This window comes from Primulina tabacum, chromosome 9 (genome assembly GCF_025594145.1).
Source record: "Primulina tabacum isolate GXHZ01 chromosome 9, ASM2559414v2, whole genome shotgun sequence".
Lineage (NCBI taxonomy): Eukaryota > Viridiplantae > Streptophyta > Magnoliopsida > Lamiales > Gesneriaceae > Primulina > Primulina tabacum.
The window spans coordinates 5843810-5863672 of NC_134558.1; the positions used below are offsets into that span (position 1 = coordinate 5843810).

At 39.8% G+C, this 19863-nt stretch overlaps 1 protein-coding gene across 1 annotated transcript; it reads left to right on the top strand.

Moving 5' to 3' along the window:
* The first annotated feature begins 3267 nt into the window (after positions 1-3267).
* On the top strand, positions 3268-4305 carry LOC142556885 (uncharacterized). The gene is made up of 2 exons (XM_075668381.1): positions 3268-3852; positions 4039-4305. Exons 1-2 carry the CDS (start codon positions 3268-3270, stop codon positions 4303-4305), a joined length of 852 nt encoding a protein of 283 aa, XP_075524496.1.
* The last annotated feature ends 15558 nt before the right edge of the window (positions 4306-19863 follow it).

The window sequence follows — 19863 nt, forward strand, 5'->3', positions numbered from 1 at the left end:
TGTTGTTCTACATGTATTGGGGTAACTTTCACCTTGTATAGAAATAGTAACTGATCTATTGGTTTATTGATAGCATAGGACTGATTAACATCGTCTCAAACAAGTATTCATACGCTTGGACTGTAAGTTGGCATATTCTTGAAGTAATACATGAGTAATATTATGATTTCAAATACTTCCCATTGTTTATTGCTATATGTACATTGTTAGTATCTTATTGTTGAAAACATAGCACCATATTCCATTGTTATGTACTAAATATGAAAGGAATTCATGAATATTGAAGATGGGTGCTATGTAATGAACATGAACATGAACATGAAAGGAAAAAGATTGATTTTTTTACATGATATAGAGCTGGTTGACATAATGAGTGGTTTTAAGTCCACCAAAGCTATTGGTCAATATATGTTCATGGGGCGTGGGGTTGCCAAAGGTTGCTCCCTGACATCCAACACAGTAGTAGCTATATAATAAAGCAAGCACGGTAGTACAGGTCAACTAATGAGGCCCAAGTACAAAAATGAACATGAATATATGCAAGTACGACATGGTTTAAAGATTCATTGTTGTCACGACTTGATATGTATGTTCCTTCGACGCATATTGATACGTAAGTGCCAACTTATTGAGTTTTATAAACTTACGTAGCTCATGTATTACAGGATCAGGTAGTGAAGAGACATAGGATGCCGGTTCGCCAATGGATGCTTGTGACGTGCCTCACCTCGACAAGAACCGGGACTTATTATTGTATAGCTTCCGCATATGTATTGTACTAAAATATGTCAGGGTTTGAACAAGTTTTACGATATTTACGATGTTACTAAGTATGCTTGTATATGAGAATATGTATTTGTATAACCATATGGTGTATGGTTGTGTATGAAAATATAGTTGATGTTGTTGTATATATGGTATTGCTTGAATTTTTGGTTTAAACAAAAATGTAGGGACATCATGTCAAAATTTTTATAAACCGTCAAATTGATGCCCCTTGTTTTATTTGCTTCATACTATAGGTATATCATTCAAACCCTATTTTGATTATGGTAATTATGTCAAGTATAGAGTAACGGTGTGACACTTTAGTTGGTATCAGAGCCCATGGTTCTTAGACAGGGAAGACACTGCACTTCATCCATACATGGGGAACTCGGCAAGTAAGTATCTTTGTATCTCATAGTGTATGCTAAGTTATGTGTTTCTACGTGTCCTATATGTAGGCTAAGATAAAAGACCATGCCACCTAAACGCAAGGTACATGAAGGAGAGTCATGTAAGGGCAAGGCCCCAACAGTCGAAGGTGAGGGTAGTGCGCCATGACCTGTAGATGACTTCGCTCAATTACTCCAACAACAAGCAAAAGTCCATGGTGAACAAATACAGCAGCTACTGGAGATGCTGTAACACCTCTGACCGATTTTATAAAATAATACAGCGGAAAATAAAAAATTTACTTAGAGGGAAGAAGGATTTAAAATTTTCTTGACATAAAATATTTACAATCAAAAGTAGATACATGATCAATCAAGTGTTGCATCAAAATACAAAATCTCATTTTTGATCATGTCAAAATGCTAGCAAAATATCTTCTTCCTTCCATCTCTTGTATGCATATGACCCCGGCTCCAATCAACGTCCTGGCTCGTCGCTCTTATCTGCATCACATGAATAACTGAAATGAGTATAATACTCAGCAAGTGGAACTCTTACATAACAATGGATACATATCATACTCTGTAAAACATGACTTTGAAATCATTAAATACCATCCAACTCTTGAAACATGAATAACATGGTATAGCATAACAATAACGATGGTATTTCTCCTTTCTCTGGTGGATTGACATTTAAATAGTATCTCTGTCTCTGTACCTATATCCCATCGATATAAATCGATACTCTGTTGGGATATAAGCATATGGTTGTTGATCAACTAATTGCATGCAATCTCTTACTATCTCTTTATCAATCCAATAAATCAATTTGAACTCTCTCTTTGGCATTAAAACAAACACTTTGAAAACTCTTCTCTTTTGTATTCCCTTTTACATAATTGAGATATACAATTGCCTCTAATATACAACAAAGTATATCAATACATAACATGAATCAAGTGGAAGGGAATAGCATGATAAAACCATTGAAATACAATACATATACTTCATGTGAGCACAAGGAATGAATTCCACTTACAACCAATAGAAAGCTTGAATCTAATCTCTTGGTACAAAACCTACAACAATAAACCATGTATTGCACCATCAATAACCCAATAATCAAACAACCATACCATTAAATCCATAAAACCAACACAATCAACAAACCCAATATTTCTCCCCAACACCAAAATCCAACTAATAACTAAACCAAAAGCTTACCTTAGCTCCTTGAACCCAAAAGAACCTTGTTCTCACTTCAATAATCCAACAATAAGCTTGAATCAAAGAAAGGAAAGAAAGAAATATAGGAACCCTAGTCTCCCTTGAGCTGAAATTTCGAGAAGTGAGGAGAGAAATGAGGAAATAATGAGCTAACTCTTGTCTTATAACACTTAAACCAAAAACACGCTTTTACTGTATATGTACCGCGGGTGCGCTAAGCCTTTGACCGCGGGTGCGCTGCGTGTACTGGACAACATCCAAAAATCCGAAACAGTCGACCGTGGGTGCGGTACTTCTCCAATCGCGGGTGCGGTGTCGCTTCTGCCCAATCACCGCGGGTGCGGTGTCTTTTTCAGTGCGGGTGCACTGTCACCTGAAGCCAACAATAAACTTTGCATCTAAAAATCGAATCGTAACGTCGCTTCTCCTCATAATTCGGCAACACTCTTAACAAGAAAGTTGCACCTCTAAGTCTAATCTAACCACTCCGATTGGCCTCATACCAATTGGCACAACATTCAAATTACCATGAATTAAATCTCAACGACGCTACACTATAACCACACATCCTCTATCAACAATACTATGAATCATAAATCGAAATTCTTAACATCTAAACTATACTCAAACTTAACCAAGTAGTCCATAAACATAAGAAATCTTAAACCGTACCGTTCACCAAGCTTGGATATTACAGATGCAACTGACTACTCATGAACAGGCACAAGCACAAGCCATAGTACACAGACATGTGCCTGTTCAGATAGACGTATATGATCGTTTTCGACGTTTGAATCCCCCTGAATTCATGGGAAGTACCGATTTGGTAGTAGCAGAAGAATGGATTAAATCATTGTAGTCCATCTTCTCCTACCTTCATATGGAAGATGCGGACAAAGTAACTTGTTCCATCTTTTTATTAACAAAGCATGCAAGAATATGGTGGGAGAATGCAAGGGTGGCATTACCTGCGATACCATTGACATGGGAAACTTTCAAAATCGTGTTTTACAACAAATATTTCAGTAAAGATGTACGAGCCAAGAAAACCAGTGATTTCCTTAATCTGAAACAAGGAAACATGTCAATTACTGATTACATACAACAATTCGAGGCTGGAGTCCAATATGTACCATATATTGCACAGGAGGACACAAGTAAGGGCAAACACTTCATGCGGGGACTTCGCTCTGAAATTAAAAGAGATGTACGGATGTCGAAGGTTGTTACATATGGAGAGATAGTAGAAAGAGCACTTATGGCAGAACAGGATGAGCAAGACATTGACAGAGATAGACAACAACGAAGGCAGCAGTACTTTCAAAAGAGCCAAAGAACAAGACAAGGCAAAAAGACCGATAGCAGAGGTACTCGATCAGAGGAACCATGTGGCAAGGGTCCTTCTCCACGTAAAGAACAAGATAGACCACCTTGTCCCAAATGTGGCAAATTCATGGCGGGGAATGTATGCAAGGTTCCAATGTTTGTTATCGTTGCAAAAAGCTAGGGCATCTCTCCAGGAATTGTCCAGGGAGTTATGAGAAAGTACAGGGACGCCTTTTCTCCCTGACTAAAGAGGAAGTGGATGCGGATACATCGATGATCACTAGTATGTTCTTGATTTCTGGTATTACTGCTATTGTTGTACTAGATTCAGGAGCCACGCATTCCTTTATTTCGGAATTTTGTAAGGAGACTGGGCATTATAGCAAGTACCACAGAGACACAACTCGCTATAGCTTTACCTTCTGGACAAGAATTACAAACAGATCAGATTGTGCGAGGGTGTCCAATATATGTCCAAGGCCATCAGATGTATGCTGACTTGATAGTTCTGAGGATGACTGATTTTGATGTGATATTGGGAATGGATTGGCTCTCGAAGTACATAGTTACTATTGACTGTGGCATAAAATGATCAAATTTGCACCAGTAGGAGCTGAACCATTCACAGTAGCAAGTGCAGGTATATCCTTACCTCTTCGGATTATCTCTTGTATGAAGGCATGTAAATTATTACAGAAGGGATGTCAAGGATATTTAGCATCTGTTTTAGCTATTGATCCACTGGTTTGTGAGTAAAAAGATACAGATGTTGTTTGTGAATTTCCAGAGTTATTTCTCGATGATGTTACAGGCTTACCCCAAGATAGAGAGACCAAATTTGTAATTGATGTTGTAGCAGGGACTCATCCGATCTCAAAAGCTCCTTATCAATTAGCTCCTACAGAAATGAAAGAATTGAAAGAACAGTTACAGGAGTTGCTTGATAAAGGGTTTATTAGACCGAGCTTTTCACCGTGGGGTGCACCTGTTTTATTTGTTAAAAAGAAAGACGGTATTCTTCGTTTATGTATTGATTATCGGGAGTTGAACAAAGTGACAATCAAAAATAGATATCCACTCCCAGAATTGATGATTTGTTTGATCAATTACAAGGAGTTGCTATCTTTTCGAAGATTGATTTTCGATCAGGCTATCATCAACTAAAAGTGAAATCAGATGATATCTCAAAGACATCCTTCCGAACCAGGTACGGGCATTATGAATTTCTTGTAATGCCATTTGGACTAACAAATGCACCAGCAGCTTTTATGGATTTAATGAACATAATTTTCAAGCCTTTTCTAGACAAGTTCGTGATTGTGTTTATAGATGATATTCTCATTTACTCACGAACTGTAGAGGAGCATCGAGAACATCTGGAATTAGTTTTGCAGATGTTGAAGGATAAACATTTATATGCCAAATGGAAGAAATGTGAATTTTGGCTTGAACAAGTAGCATTCTTGGGTCATATCATTTCAAAAGAAGGCATATCAGTGGTTCCAAGTAAGATTGAAGCTGTTAATAACTGGCTACGACCAACTACTGTTACTGAGGTACGTAGTTTTCTTGTGTTAGCTGGTAATTACCGTCGGTTTATAGCGGGATTTTCTAAGATAGCATTGCTTTTGACTGCTTTAACACGAAAGAATGTGAGATTTGTATGGAACGAAGCATGTGAGAATAGTTTCCAAGAGTTAAAGGCAAAATTGATGTCAGCACCGGTCTTTGCTATACCAAAAGGACTAGGAGATTTTGTGGTATACAATGATGCTTCGAAACAAGGTTTAAGAGCAGTGTTAATACAGCTTGGGAAGGTCATTGCTTATGTCTCAAGACAATTGAAGGAATATGAAAAGAACTATCCCACACATGATTTAGAACTGGCAGCAGTGGTATTTCCATTGAAAATATGGCGCCATTATCTGTATGGTGAGCGGTGTGAAATATATACGGACCACAGGAGTTTGAAATATTTATTCACACAAAAAGAATTGAATATGTGTCAACGACGTTGGTTGGAATTAGTGAAAAATTATGATTGTGTTATTAACTATCATCCAGGTAAAGCCAATGTTGTTGCAGATGCATTAAGTCGAAAGTCCAGTTCTATTGCTGTAATGCAAGTACAAGAACAAATTTTATGGGATTTACAGAATTTGAAGATTGATGTTATGCCAAAGGGCACTACAATTCAATTATCGTCTCTCATGGTTCGACCAATACTTGTAGATAGAATCAAGGCCGAACAAAGTGAAGACAATGAATTACAACAACTGAGGCAGCGAGATGAAGAAAAATGCAATTTGAACTTTGAATTGAATGGAGAAGGAATGTGGACATATCGAGGTAGATTGTGTGTGCCAAAACAAGGAACAATTAGAACTGACATTCTTATTGATGCTCATGCTACTCCCTATTCGATCCATCAAGGAGGCACAAAAATGTAAAAGGATTTGAAACCATTATTTTGATGGCCAGGTATGAAAAAGTACATTGCTCAATTTTTTGCACAATGTCTAACTTGTCAACAGGTCAAGACTGAACATCAAAGACCAGCAGGACTCCTGAAACCACTAACCATTCCTGAGTGGAAATGGGAACATATCACGATGGATTTCATTCTTGATTTTCCAAGAACACAAAGAGGGTTCAATGCTATATGGGTTATTGTGGATCGACTTACGAAATCAGCTCACTTTCTTCCGATGAAGACCACATACACGATGAATCAATATGCTAAAGAATACATCAAAGAGATAGTGAGACTTCATGGCATCACAGTGTCCATTGTATCTGATAGAGATCCCAAATTTACTTCTGCATTTTGGAAGAGTTTACATCATGCTATGGGAACTCGATTGTCATTTATTACGGCGTTCCATCCTCAAGTTGATGGACAATCAGAACGAGTGAATCAGATCTTAGAAGATATGTTGAGGGCCTGTACTATTGACTTTCCAAGTAGTTGGGACAGTAAACTACTGTTGGCTGAGTTTACATATAACAATAGCTATCAGTCAAGCATTAGAATGGCACCGTATACTGCTTTATATGGTAGGAAATGTCGCTTTCCAATACATTGGGATGAAGTAGGAGAAATAAAATTATTAGGCCCTGAATTGGTACAACAGACAGCCGAATTGGTAACCAAGATCAGAGAAAGAATGCACACTGCCCAAAGCCGACAGAAAAGCTATGCTGATGTGCGACGTCGTCGATTGGAATTTCAGGTTGGTGACCATGTAGTTGTAAAGATATCACCATTGAAGGGCGTTTTACGTTTTGGTAAGAAGGGAAAATTGAGTCCAAGATATATTGGTCCATTTGAAATCTTGGAAAGAATAGGAGACATGGCCTACCGAGTTGCTTTACCTCCGAACTTGTCAAATGTTCATAACGTTTTTCATGTTTCCTTGCTACGAAAATATTTGGCCAATCCTTCTCACGTTCTTCATTGTGAACCATTGGAGCTTGCATCGAATCTCTCATATGAAGAACGACCAGTCCAAATCCTCGATAGGAAATCAAAAGTGTTACGAGGCAAGGAAATACCTTTGGTGAAACTATTATGGCGCAATCACGTAATTGAAGAAGCAACTTGGGATCGAGAAGACAAGATTCAGCAGATATATCCTGATTATATAGTACGTCAAATTTCGAGGATGAAATTCTTTGAAGAAGGGGAGAATTGTAATGCCCGGTTACTCGTACAAATGATAATAAGGCGTTTATGTCATTTATTATGTAGTTATTTAGCTCATTAGATTTCACGTGATGATTGAGGTATCAATATTGAGATTGAACATGATATTTATATTGTACATGGTGTATTGAGAATGAATATGTGTTTAAATAGTGATAGTAAGATGTGTATGTAGATGTAGTGTAATGAAATTTGTAGGAAATGAGATGAAAATATGGTAGTTTTTAAGAGTTTTAGCATAATGATTAGAATATGCATTCAAATTATGTGAGGCCATAACCATTACAAAGCTAAGATGTAATGCTACAACTTTCATGATTTGGGTTTTGTCCAAATCATTGTGGAATAAAAGCCAAAAGCTCCCCGAAGTGTGTCGTGTATATCGTCATTCCTTCACTGACACATATTGGGAGAATAAGCATAACTTTTTACTCAGACCTCCAAATGACATGAAACTAGTTGGTGATTCAAGCCAAGACATAGGGCTAGAATTTTTATGTTTACCACCTTTTCAGATTATGAAAGGAAGAAACGTTTTCGAAGCGATTTTTGATGAAACAGTGTGCAGAGCCGAAAATTGCGCGCCCGGGCCGATGTGAATGTCCGCCCGGGCGGACCTGCACATAAAATAAAAATGTTAGGGCCGAGAGTTACCCGTACGGGCGGTAAAAGACGTCCGCCCGGACGACGCCTCATGTATGAAAAGATAAGTATCGACTTTTTCAAGCATTCCTACCATTCTTACTTTCATTTACAGCAAGAACACGAAGCAAAACAAGATTTCTTCCTACCAAAGTCTAGGGTCCCGATTTCTAGATGTTGGCATTCCTATATCGAATTTCAGTAAAAGAGGTAAATTCCCCTTCTAATCATACATCGATATAACCAAACATCCAGTGTCTTGACCTATCCGTCATAGACTTTGGCAACCTCCGCCAATCACTATTCGGTGACAATGTGCAATGGGTCCTTGATGATTCCATAATCATCAGGCCCGTCTGTCAAAAGACTAATCGTCTAATACATACTTTCTATAAATCAATAGAACCAGCAAATCAGTCTAAATCAATGCACACAATAACAATAAGTATGTGGCTTAGGGAAACTCAAGTATATCATACTCGAGTCATTCTCCCGGTTTGATATTGACTTATACCTTTCTTTAGTTGCAGTTCTGACAACGTTCAAGTCTGGAATTCGAAGTCTGTCAATACTCAATCTGGCAATGACAATATCAAGAAATACAATATCAATATACTGGTCAAATCAATACCAAATCTGATCAGTCTAAATCTAACTCAAAATCAACGGCATAACGGAACAATCTGAATATCCTCGTCAATACAATATCAATAGATATCAATTACCATAACTCATAATCAAGAACAACACCAATTTGATATCAAATCTCAATCATATCAACTCAGAAAATTATAACAATTCTATACGGTATCCGTTCTTCAATCCGGTTTCGATTATACTATGTCTAACATGTCAAGAACACCATATATGAATCATATCCGAATTTGAAAATATCACAATTTCAAATCATATCAAAACTTAGTAAAACTTACGTCCAGTTGTAGCCTGCGTCGATAGGAACACAGTACTGAAGTCAGATTAAAATTTAGACGGACGGATTTTCCTCAAATCGAATTAACTCTACGAAGGAATTTAACACTTCCTCTGCAATTCCCTTTCCGTTTCCTGGCTGAAGAATGAAAGAATACATATATATTGCATGTCCAAGGATAGGTGGCTCATCCCTTGAAGCAACACGTCTCGCGCATATGCACGACCTTCATCGGCGCATATGCGCGAGACAACATGTCTCGGCGCGTTCCAAGCAAGGCAGCTCGCGCATATGCGCGCCCTCATTCGGCGCATATGCGCGAGGTCCTTCACCATTCTTCACAACTCTCGGGTACCCTCGCGCACATGCGCGGATACACGTCGCGCATATGCGCGAGGTCTTCTGCCCATTTCGCGCATGTGCGCGCTTTCTGTCACGCATGTGCGCGAATGGTACTGTCCTCGCACATTAAATCTCGCATGCTGAATCAAATCGTGTCCCGATTAATCCTCTTATAATCATATCAATTTATCAACGAATCATTTCAGATTAACAACACATCAAATCTCGGGCATTACATTTCTCCCCCCTAAAATACGATTTTGTCCCCGAAATCACAGGCAATCAATCCTATCAATAAGAAGTATATACTAGAATACTGAATATAAAACTCACATCAATGAAATAGCCCTAGGAATCTCTGTCTCATGTCTGACTCAGTCTCCCAGGTAGCTTCTTCGATGCCATGACGACTCCGCTGAACTTTGACAAGCGGAATTGTCTTCGTTCTGAGCTGTTTTTCCTTACGATCGAGAATCTGAATCGGTTTTTCAAAATAGCTCAATGTCTCGTCAAGTTTGGCCTCGGCTAGCTGAATAACATGTGAAGCAACAGGCAGGTATTTCCGCAATAATGATACATGAAAGACATCATGTATCCCGGATAGAGAAGGCGGTAAGGCGAGTCGATAGGCACGATCTCCTATCTTCTCGAGAATCTCATACGGCCCAATATATCGTGGAGACAGCTTCCCTTTCTTGCCAAATCTAACAACTCCTCTGAAAGGTGAAATCTTCAAGAACACTCGGTCTCCTGCCTTAAATACCAATGGTCTACGTCGAATATTGGCATATTTGGCCTGTCTATTTTGAGCTGTCTTCATTCTCTTCTGAATCAGCTTCACTTTTTCAGTCATATCTCTGATCATATCAGGTCCAATCTCCGGTACCTCAGAGATATCATCCCAATACAAAGGGGATCTGCACTTCTTTTCATACAACACCTCAAAAGGAGCCATCTCAATACTCATCTGATAGCTGTTGTTGTAGGAAAATTCACAAAGCGGCAATGCATCTTGCCAGTTAGTGCTAAAATCAAGCACTACAGCTCTCAGTATATCTTCCAGTGTCTGGATAGTCCGCTCCTACTGTTCGTCGGTCTTTGGATGATATGCGGTACTCAGATGTAACTTCGTACCTAGAGCCTGCTGTAAACTCTGCCAGAAATGCGAAGTAAACCGAGGATCACGGTCTGATACAATCGACTTCGGCACTCCATGCAACCTAACCACTTCTCTGACATAAATATCGGCCATCTGGTCATGTCTGTACGTCATCTTGTATGGAATAAAACATGCGGATTTGGTCAATCTATCAATCACAACCTCTGGAGGAACGTGGTAACTGCGTCTCAAAATCCATGGAAATGTGATCCCATTTCCATTCAGGAATAGATAAACTCTGCAGCACACCTCCTGCTTTCTTTCTCTCGGCTTTCACCTGTTGGCAATTCAGACATTTGGATACAAATGTAGCAATATCAGCTTTCATCTGTTTCCACCAGTATTGTGTCTTAAAATCATTGTACATCTTCCTGCCACCAGGATGAATGCTAAAACGACTGTTGTGCGCTTCTGTCAGTATCCGTTGTCTCAAATCTGAAACATTCGGCACAACAATACGGTTATTCACATACAAAACACTGTCATGAACCTGATATTCTGATTGATGTCCAGATCTGACCATAATAATCGAATTCTGTACATTCTGATCAATTTTCTATGCTTCTTTGATTCTTAGTATCAGTTCTGGTTCAACCCGAATAGCACATAATCTCAGAGGCTGACAATCTGTTTCAAAGGCTAATTCAGACAAACAGCAATCTTCAATCAAATTCGAAACCCCCATCGTCGATAAGAATAATGAACATACCTTTCGACTCAGTGCATCAGCTGCTGCATTGGACTTTCCTGGATAATATTTGATTTCACAATCGAAATCCTTCAATAAATCAAGCCATCTTCGTAGCCTCATATTCAACTCGGACTGTGAAAACAGATACTTCAGGCTCTTATGATCAAAATATATTTCAAACTTCTAACTGTACAAGTAATGTCGCCATATCTTCAACGCAAAGACAATGACCGCCAATTCAAGATCATGAATTGGGTAACGAGTCTCATGTGGCTTCAGCTGTCTCGAAGCATATGCAATAACATGCCTTCGCTGCATCAGAACACAACCCAATCCTCGATGAGATGCATCACAATAAACCACAAAATCACCAGTACCTGATGGAATAGTCAATATCGGAGCACTGGTCAGTCTTTTCTTCAGCTCAAGAAAACTAGACTCATAGTCTTCAGACCATATAAACGGAGCATTCTTCTGAGTCAACTGAGTAATAGGCTTGGCAATACTCGAGAAATCTTTAATAAATCGATGGTAATATCTTGCCAAACCCATAAAACTGCGAATCTCGGGTAGTGATGTCGGTCTTGGCCAACTGATCACGGCCTCAACTTTACTGGGATCAACAGAAATCCCGTCTCCAGATATAATGTGCCCCAAGAATTTAACCTGTCTCAACCAAAACTCTCATTTCGCCAATTTAGCATACAGTTTCTCAGCCCTCAAAATTTTTAACACAGTTCTCAAATTCTCGGCATGTTCAATCATATTCTTTGAATAAATCAAAATATAATCAATGAAAATAATAACAAAATCATCAAGATACGTCTGGAATACACGGTTCATCAGACCCATAAACACAGCTGGAGCATTAGTCAAACCGAACGGCATGACAATAAACTCATAATGTCCATACCTGGTTCTGAATGCTGTCTTCGAGATATCAGAATCCCTGACTCTCAGCTGATGATATCCAGATCTCATATCGATCTTGGAATATACGGAAGAACCCTGCAACTGATCAAACAAATCATCGATACGAGGCAAGGGATATTTATTCTTTACCGTTGCTTTGTTCAGTTGCCGGTAATCGATACAGAGTCTCATCGAACCGTCTTTCTTTCTCACAAATAGTACTGGAGCACCCCAAGGAGACACACTCAGTCTCATATACCCCTTGGCCAGTAAATCCTCCAACTGTTCTTTCAACTCTTTCAACTCAATCGGTGCCATTCTGTAAGGAGCTCTAGAAATCGGAACTGTACCTGGCATCAATTCAATGCTGAAGGCTATCTCTCGAATCGGAGGCAAACCAGGAATTTCATCTGGGAAGACATCAGAAAAATCACACACCACTGGCAAATCCGCCAATGATGGACTCGATTTCAGTAAATCAACTGAAAAAACAAGGAATCCCTCCGCTCTTTTCTGTACAATCGAGTCATAGATAATACGGCTATCAAAGGAATTCTAGATCGAGAACCCTTACCGTAGAATTTCCACTCATCAGCCATATCCGGTCTGGATCTCACAATCTTGTGGAAACAATCAACAGTAGCTCTGTATTTGGTTAACATATCGATACCGATAATACAGTCAAAATCAGACAACCCAAGCACAATACAATCTAACTCCATCTCATGCCCATCATACTGTAGCATACAATGTTTCACAGACTTCACTGATACAAACCTGTCCCCAAAGGAGAAAAGACAGACACTACAGTAGATAATGATTCAATAGGCACAGAATGCATCAATGCAAAGCGCTCAGATATGAATTTATGCGATGCACCAGTATCTATCAATACATATGCAGGATAGCCAGAAATAAAACAGTTACCTGCAACAACATCTTCAGGTGCCTCCTGAGCCTGCTCCTCTGTCAAAGCAAATACTTTGACCTGCTGTCTAGGAGGCTGGCTAACTGTCTGACTACCTCCTAGCCTCTGCTGTGACGGAGATGGTGCTGGCTGAAATGAATGAACAGCAGCTGATCGTCTATCAGTCTGTGCCGCTGATCCAGATGATTCGGCACCCTATGATCTCTGAGAATCTCCCTGTGGGCAGACTCTGGCAAAATGTCCCTGCTGCCTACAAATACGGCAACTGCAAAACACTCCTCGGCACTGCTCTGTGGCATGTTTCCCTTCACAAGTGCTGCAGTAGGCTCCTATATAACTCTGGCCCTGACCGATCTATTTCGAGCCACTAGAACTGGATGAACTACTTCCAGATCTTTTAAATTGTTTCCCTCTGGCTTTCAGGAAATCTTTCTTTCCCCCACTGCTGTTGCCACTCTCAAATCGGGGAAGTGGTTGTTGTGGTCTCGGTGCTGAAGGCACAAACAAAGCTCCTTTCTGTCTCATCAGACCAGCTTCGGCACCCTTGGCCCTGTTCAAGGCATCAGTAAAATTTTTTGGTTGCCCCGTGTTTACCAATGTAAATATTTCAGGATTTAGGCCATTAATGAACTGATCCGCAACGGCTTCGTCGTTTTCAGCCACATGTGGAGCAAATCTCAGCAAGGTAGAGAACTTGGCCACATACTCTTCGATGTTCAGGTGGCCCTGTCTCAAATTTGCAAACTCGGCTCCCTTATCCTTCCTATACGACACTATAAAGAATCTCTGATAAAATTCAGTTCTAAAGACATTCCAGGTAATAGTCGTACCTCGATGCTCCAATGCTTTCTTCGTCGTAATCCACCAGTTCTTTGCAACATCATGCAACTGGTGCCCAATTAGTTTCACTCTCCGTTCATCAGTGTAATCCAAGGATTCAAACAGCATCTCAATGTCATCTAGCCAACTCTCGCAATCCACTGAAGTCTCAGTACCCTTCAGAGTCGGTGGATGGAACGACTGAAATCTCTTAAGCAATGTTTCCATCGGTTTTGCTGTCACATCCATTGGAGGATTCGAAGTGCTACCCTGTTCTGGTATTCTTCGAGGAGACATATCTAATTATCAAAAGGGTTAGCAACCAAATACAACAATTCTGTTTCAGTCCTCCTCCGATCATCTTACTGCTGATCGAGAATCGGTTCTGATTCATTCTCAATAATACACGTTACCACAATCAACTCAGATAATTAAGTAAACATGTATTATATAAAGTAGTAACACATGCTAGCAATCAAAAGCAAGGAAAGAAAACTCATTCTACCCTGCTCACTAGCTCCTATCTCAGTCTAAACGATCTATCGCTCTGATACCACCAGTTGTGGGGACCCGGACGCTAATTCATTTATTAATTGTCTGTGGGAATAATTAAATCAATTATAATAAACAGGGTCTAAAATTTTTTTTTATACAAGTATCAAGTGCGGAACGTAATGTAATTCATTCGAATATATACATCGAAACTAAGTACAAGTCTTGTACCATATACAGTCATTTAAAACTAAGGTTTAACAACTACATATCAAGTGTTCAAACCTTATCTAGTATCCAAGTCCGTAGTCTCCACTCTATTCACGATCTCTCTTCATCTTCTTGACTCTGATCCTGTCCCACCTGTTGTCATGCACACATACACACACGACAACAGCAGGATAACTCCGGTGAGAAATATATCCCAGTATAAATCAACGATACATGCAATCATGTAATCAATATAAAGCATGAGACAGATATCAGTAATATGAATCAAAATCTGAAAGCATAATTCAATATAAATCTGAAAATTAACTCATGACTCCATATCTCAGACTAGACTCATTCCTAGTCTAAGGTTCCGGTTTCCAGATGTTGGCATTCCTATATCGAATTTCAGTAAAAGAAGTAAATTCCACTTCTAATAAAACATCGATATAACCAAACATCCAGTGTCTTGACCTATCCGTCACAGGCTTTGGCAACCTCCGCCAATCACTATTCTGTGACAATGTGCAATGGGTCCTTGATGATTCCATAATCATCAGGCCTGTCTGTCACAAGACCAATCGTCTAATACATGCTTTCTATAAATCAATAGAACCAGCAAATCAGTCTAAATCAATGCACACAATAACAATAAGTATGTGGTTTAGGGAAACTCAAGTATAGCATACTCGAGTCATTCTCCCGGTTTGACATTGACTTATACATTTCTTTAGTTGCAGTTCTGACAACGTTCAAGTCTGGAATTCGAAGTCTGTCAATACTCAATCTGGCAATGACAATATCAAGAAATACAATATCAATATACTGGTCAAATCAATACCGAATCTGATCAGTCTGAATCTAACTCAAAATCAACGGCATAACGGAACAATCTGAATATCCCCGTCAATACAATATCAACAGATATCAATTACCATAACTCATAATCAAGAACAACACAAATTTGATATCAAATCTCAATCATATCAACTCAAAAAATCATAACATTTCTATACGGTATCCGTTCTTCAAACCGGTTTCGATTATACGATGTCTAACATGTCAAGAACACCATATATGAATCATATCCGATTCTGACAATATCAGAATTTCAAATCATATCAAAACTTTGTAAAACTTACGTCCAATTGTAGCCTGCGTCGATAGAAACACAGTACTGAAGTCGGATTCCAATTTAGACGGACGGATTATCCTCAAATCGAATTAACTCTACGAAGGAATTTAACACTTCCTCTGCAATTCCCTTTCCGTTTCCTGGCTGAAGAATGAAATAATACATATATATTGCATGTCCAAGGATAGGTGGCTCATCCCTTGAAGCAACACGTCTCGCGCATATGCGCGACCTTCATCAGCGCATATGCGCGAGACAATATGTCTCGGCGTGTTCCTAGCACGGCAACTCGCGCATATGCGCGCCCTCATTCAGCGCATATGCGCGAGGTCTTTCACCATTCTTCACAACTCTCGCGCACATGCGCGGATACACGTCGCGCATATGCGCGAGGTCTTCTGCCCATTTCGCGCATGTGCGCGCATTCTGTCACGCATGTGCGCGAATGGTACTGTCCTCGCACATTAAATCTCGCATGCTGAATCAAATTGTGTCCCGATTAATCCTCTCATAATCATATCAATTTATCAACGAATCATTTCTGATTAACAACACATCAAATCTCGGGCATTACAGGAGCACTGGTCAATCTTTTCTTCAATTCAAGAAAACTGGACTCACAGTCTTCAGACCATATAAATGGAGCATTCTTCTGAGTCAACTGCGTAATAGGTTTAGCAATACTTGAAAAGTCTTTAATAAATCGTCGGTAATAACCTGCCAAACCCATAAAACTGCGTATCTCTGGCCCAGAAGTCGGTCTAGGCCAACTGATCACAGCCTCAACCTTGCTAGGATCAACAGAAATCCCATCTCCAGATATAATGTGACCTAGAAATACAACCTGTCTTAACCAGAATTCACATTTCGACAGTTTTGCATACAGTTTCTTAGCCCTCAGAATTCTTAATACAGTTCTCAAGTGCTCGGCATGATCAATCATATTCTTCGAATATATCAAAATATCATCAACAAAAATAATCACGAAATCATCGAGATATTTCTGAAATACACGATTCATCATACCCATAAACACAGCTGGAGCATTCGTCAAACCGAACGGCATGACTATAAATTCATAATGGCCATACCTGGTTCTGAACGCTGTCTTCGAGATATCAGAATCTCTGACTCTCAGCTGATGATATCCAGATCTCAGATCGATCTTGGAATAAACAGAAGAACCCTGCAACTGATCAAATAAATCATCAATACGAGGCAAATGATATTTTTTCTTCACCGTAGCCTTGTTCAGTTGCCGATAGTCAATACAGAGTCTCATAGAACCGTCTTTCTTCCTCACAAACAGTACTGGAGATCCCCAAAGCGAAACACTTGGTCTGATGTAACCCTTGGCCAGTAAATCTTCCAAATAATCTTTCAACTCTTTCAATTCAATCGGTGCCATTCTGTACGGAGCTCTAGAAATTGGAACTGTACCTGGCATCAATTCAATGCTGAAGTCGATCTCTCGAATCGGAGGCAAACCCGGAATCTCATCTGGGAAGACATCAGCAAACTCACATACCACTGGAAAATCAGCCAATGATGTGCTCGATTTCAGTAAGTCAACTGAATATAAAAGGAATCCCTCTGCTTCTTTCTGTAATAATCGAGTCATAGACATAGCAGATATCAAAGGAATTCTCGATCTAGAACCCTTACCGTAGAATTTCCACTCATCAGCCATATCTGGTCTGAATCTCACAATCTTGTGGAAACAATCAACAGTAGCTCTGTACTTGGTCAGCATATCAATACCGATAATACAGTCAAAATCAGACAATCCAAGTACTATGCAGTCTAACTCAATCTCATGCCCGTCATACTATAGCATACAATGTTTCACAGAATTCACTGAAATCAATCCTGTCCCCAAAGGAGAAGAGACAGACACTACAGACGATAATGACTCAACAGGCAATGCATGACTCAATAAAAATCTCTCAGAAATAAATGTATGAGAAGCATCCGTGTCAATCAATACATAAGCAGGATAACCACATAAAGAATAGTTACCTGCAACAACATCATCTGGTGCTTCCTGGGCCTTCTCTTCAGTCAAAGGAAATACTATGGCCTGCTGTCTCGGAGGCTGGCTCACTGTCTGGCTTTCTCCTGGCCTCTGCTGTGACTGAGGAGTCGCCGGTGGTGGCTGAAAGGAATGAACAGCTGATGATCGTCCACTTGTCTGAGTCACTGATCCAAATGACTCCGCTCCCTGGGATCTCTGGGAACCTCTCTGTGGACACACCCTAGCAAAGTGTCCCGACTGTCTGCAGATGTGGCAAATACCAAATACTCCTTGGCATTGCTCTGTGGGATGTCTCCCTTCGCAAGTCTTGCAATAGACCCCGATATAGCTCTGGCTCTGTCGGGAACCCCCAGAGCTAGAGGAACTGCTTCCTGACTTCTTGAACTGCTTTCCTCGAGCCTTCAAGAAATCTTTCTTTCCACCACTGCTGCTGCCACCCTCGAATCTGGGAGGAGGTTGATGTGGTCTCGGTGCTGGAGGAACATACGAAGCTCCTTTCTGTCTCATCAGACCAGATTCAGCTCCTTTGGCTCTATTCAGGGCGTCAGCAAAGTTATTTGGTCGCCCGGTGTTCACCAATGTAAAGATCTCGGGGTTCAAACCAATGATTAACTGATCAGCAATGGCTTCCTCATTATCGGCCACATGTGTAGCAAATCACAACAAGGTAGAGAACTTGGTCACATATTCCTCAATGTTCAACTAACCCTGCCTCAGATTGGCAAACTCTGCCCCCTTGTCTTTCTTGTACGACACTGGGAAAAATCTCTGATAGAATTCAGCTTTAAAAATATTTCAGCTAATAGTCGTACCTCGATGCTCCAATGCTCACTTTGTCGTAATCCACCAGTTCTTTACAACATCATGCAACAGGTGCCCAATCAGTCGAACTCGTCGCTCATCTGTATAATCCAACGAATCAAACAGCATTTCAATGTCATCTAACCAGCTCTCACAATCAACAGAAATCTCTGTTCCTTTCAGAGTTGGCAGTTTAAATGATTGAAACCTTTTTAACAGTGTTTCCATCGGTGTTGCTGTCACATCCATCGGATTTGCAGATGTACTACCCTGTTCAGGTACTCTTCGAGAAGGCATATCTGATTACCAAAAGGGTTAGTAACCAAATACAACAAACCTGTTTCAGTCCTCCTCTGATCATCTTACTGCTGATCAAGAATCGGTTCTGATTCGTTCTCAATAACACATGTTTACAATGAAATCAGATAAACAAGTAAACATGCATTTCAAATCAGTAAGGCATGCTAGCAATCAAAAGCAAGGAAATAAAACTTATTCTACCCCGCTCACTAGCTCCTATCTCAGTCAAAGATACCTACTGCTCTGATACCACCTGCTGTGGGGACCCGGACGCTAATTCATTTCTTAATCATGTTTGGGAATGATTAGATCAATTAAATAAACAGGGTCTAAATTTTTTTTAAAAAAATACAAATGCGAAAACGTAAAGGAATCACTCTGATATAAATATCAACATAAAGTACAAATCATGTACAACATATGTTTATCGCAACTAGAGTTCAGCCACTACATCAAGTACTGAAAATCAATCTACTCTAAGTCCGGATCTCCACGCTAATCTTGAGTCTCTCATTCTGTTTGTGACCCTGATCATGTCGCACCTGTTGTCATGCACACATACAAACAAGACAACAGCCGGATAACTCCGGTGAGAAATACATCCCAGTATAAACAACGTAAACATGCAGTCATATAAAGGCATATATAAAAGCATGAAACACATATCCATATCATGTATCAAATCAGAAGACATGTATCGATATAAAGCTGTAAATAAAACTCTGGACTCGTCATCTCAGACTCGACTCATCTCTAATCTAGGGATCTCGGTTCTGGACATTGTATCGTATATCGAATTTCAGCGATATGAATGAATCAACTCCTAAGCGACATCGATATAAATTAAACATCCAGTGTTTTGGCGAATCAGCCGAAGACTTGGCACATCAGCCAATGACTAGGCACATCAGCCCACAACTCAATGCATGCTCTGCTATAAATCAATAGAATAATCATACTAATCTCAAGAATTGCAAATATCAATGCAATAATCATTCAGTATGTGATTTTGGGAAACTCAAGTTAAATCTAATTCGAGTTGTGCAA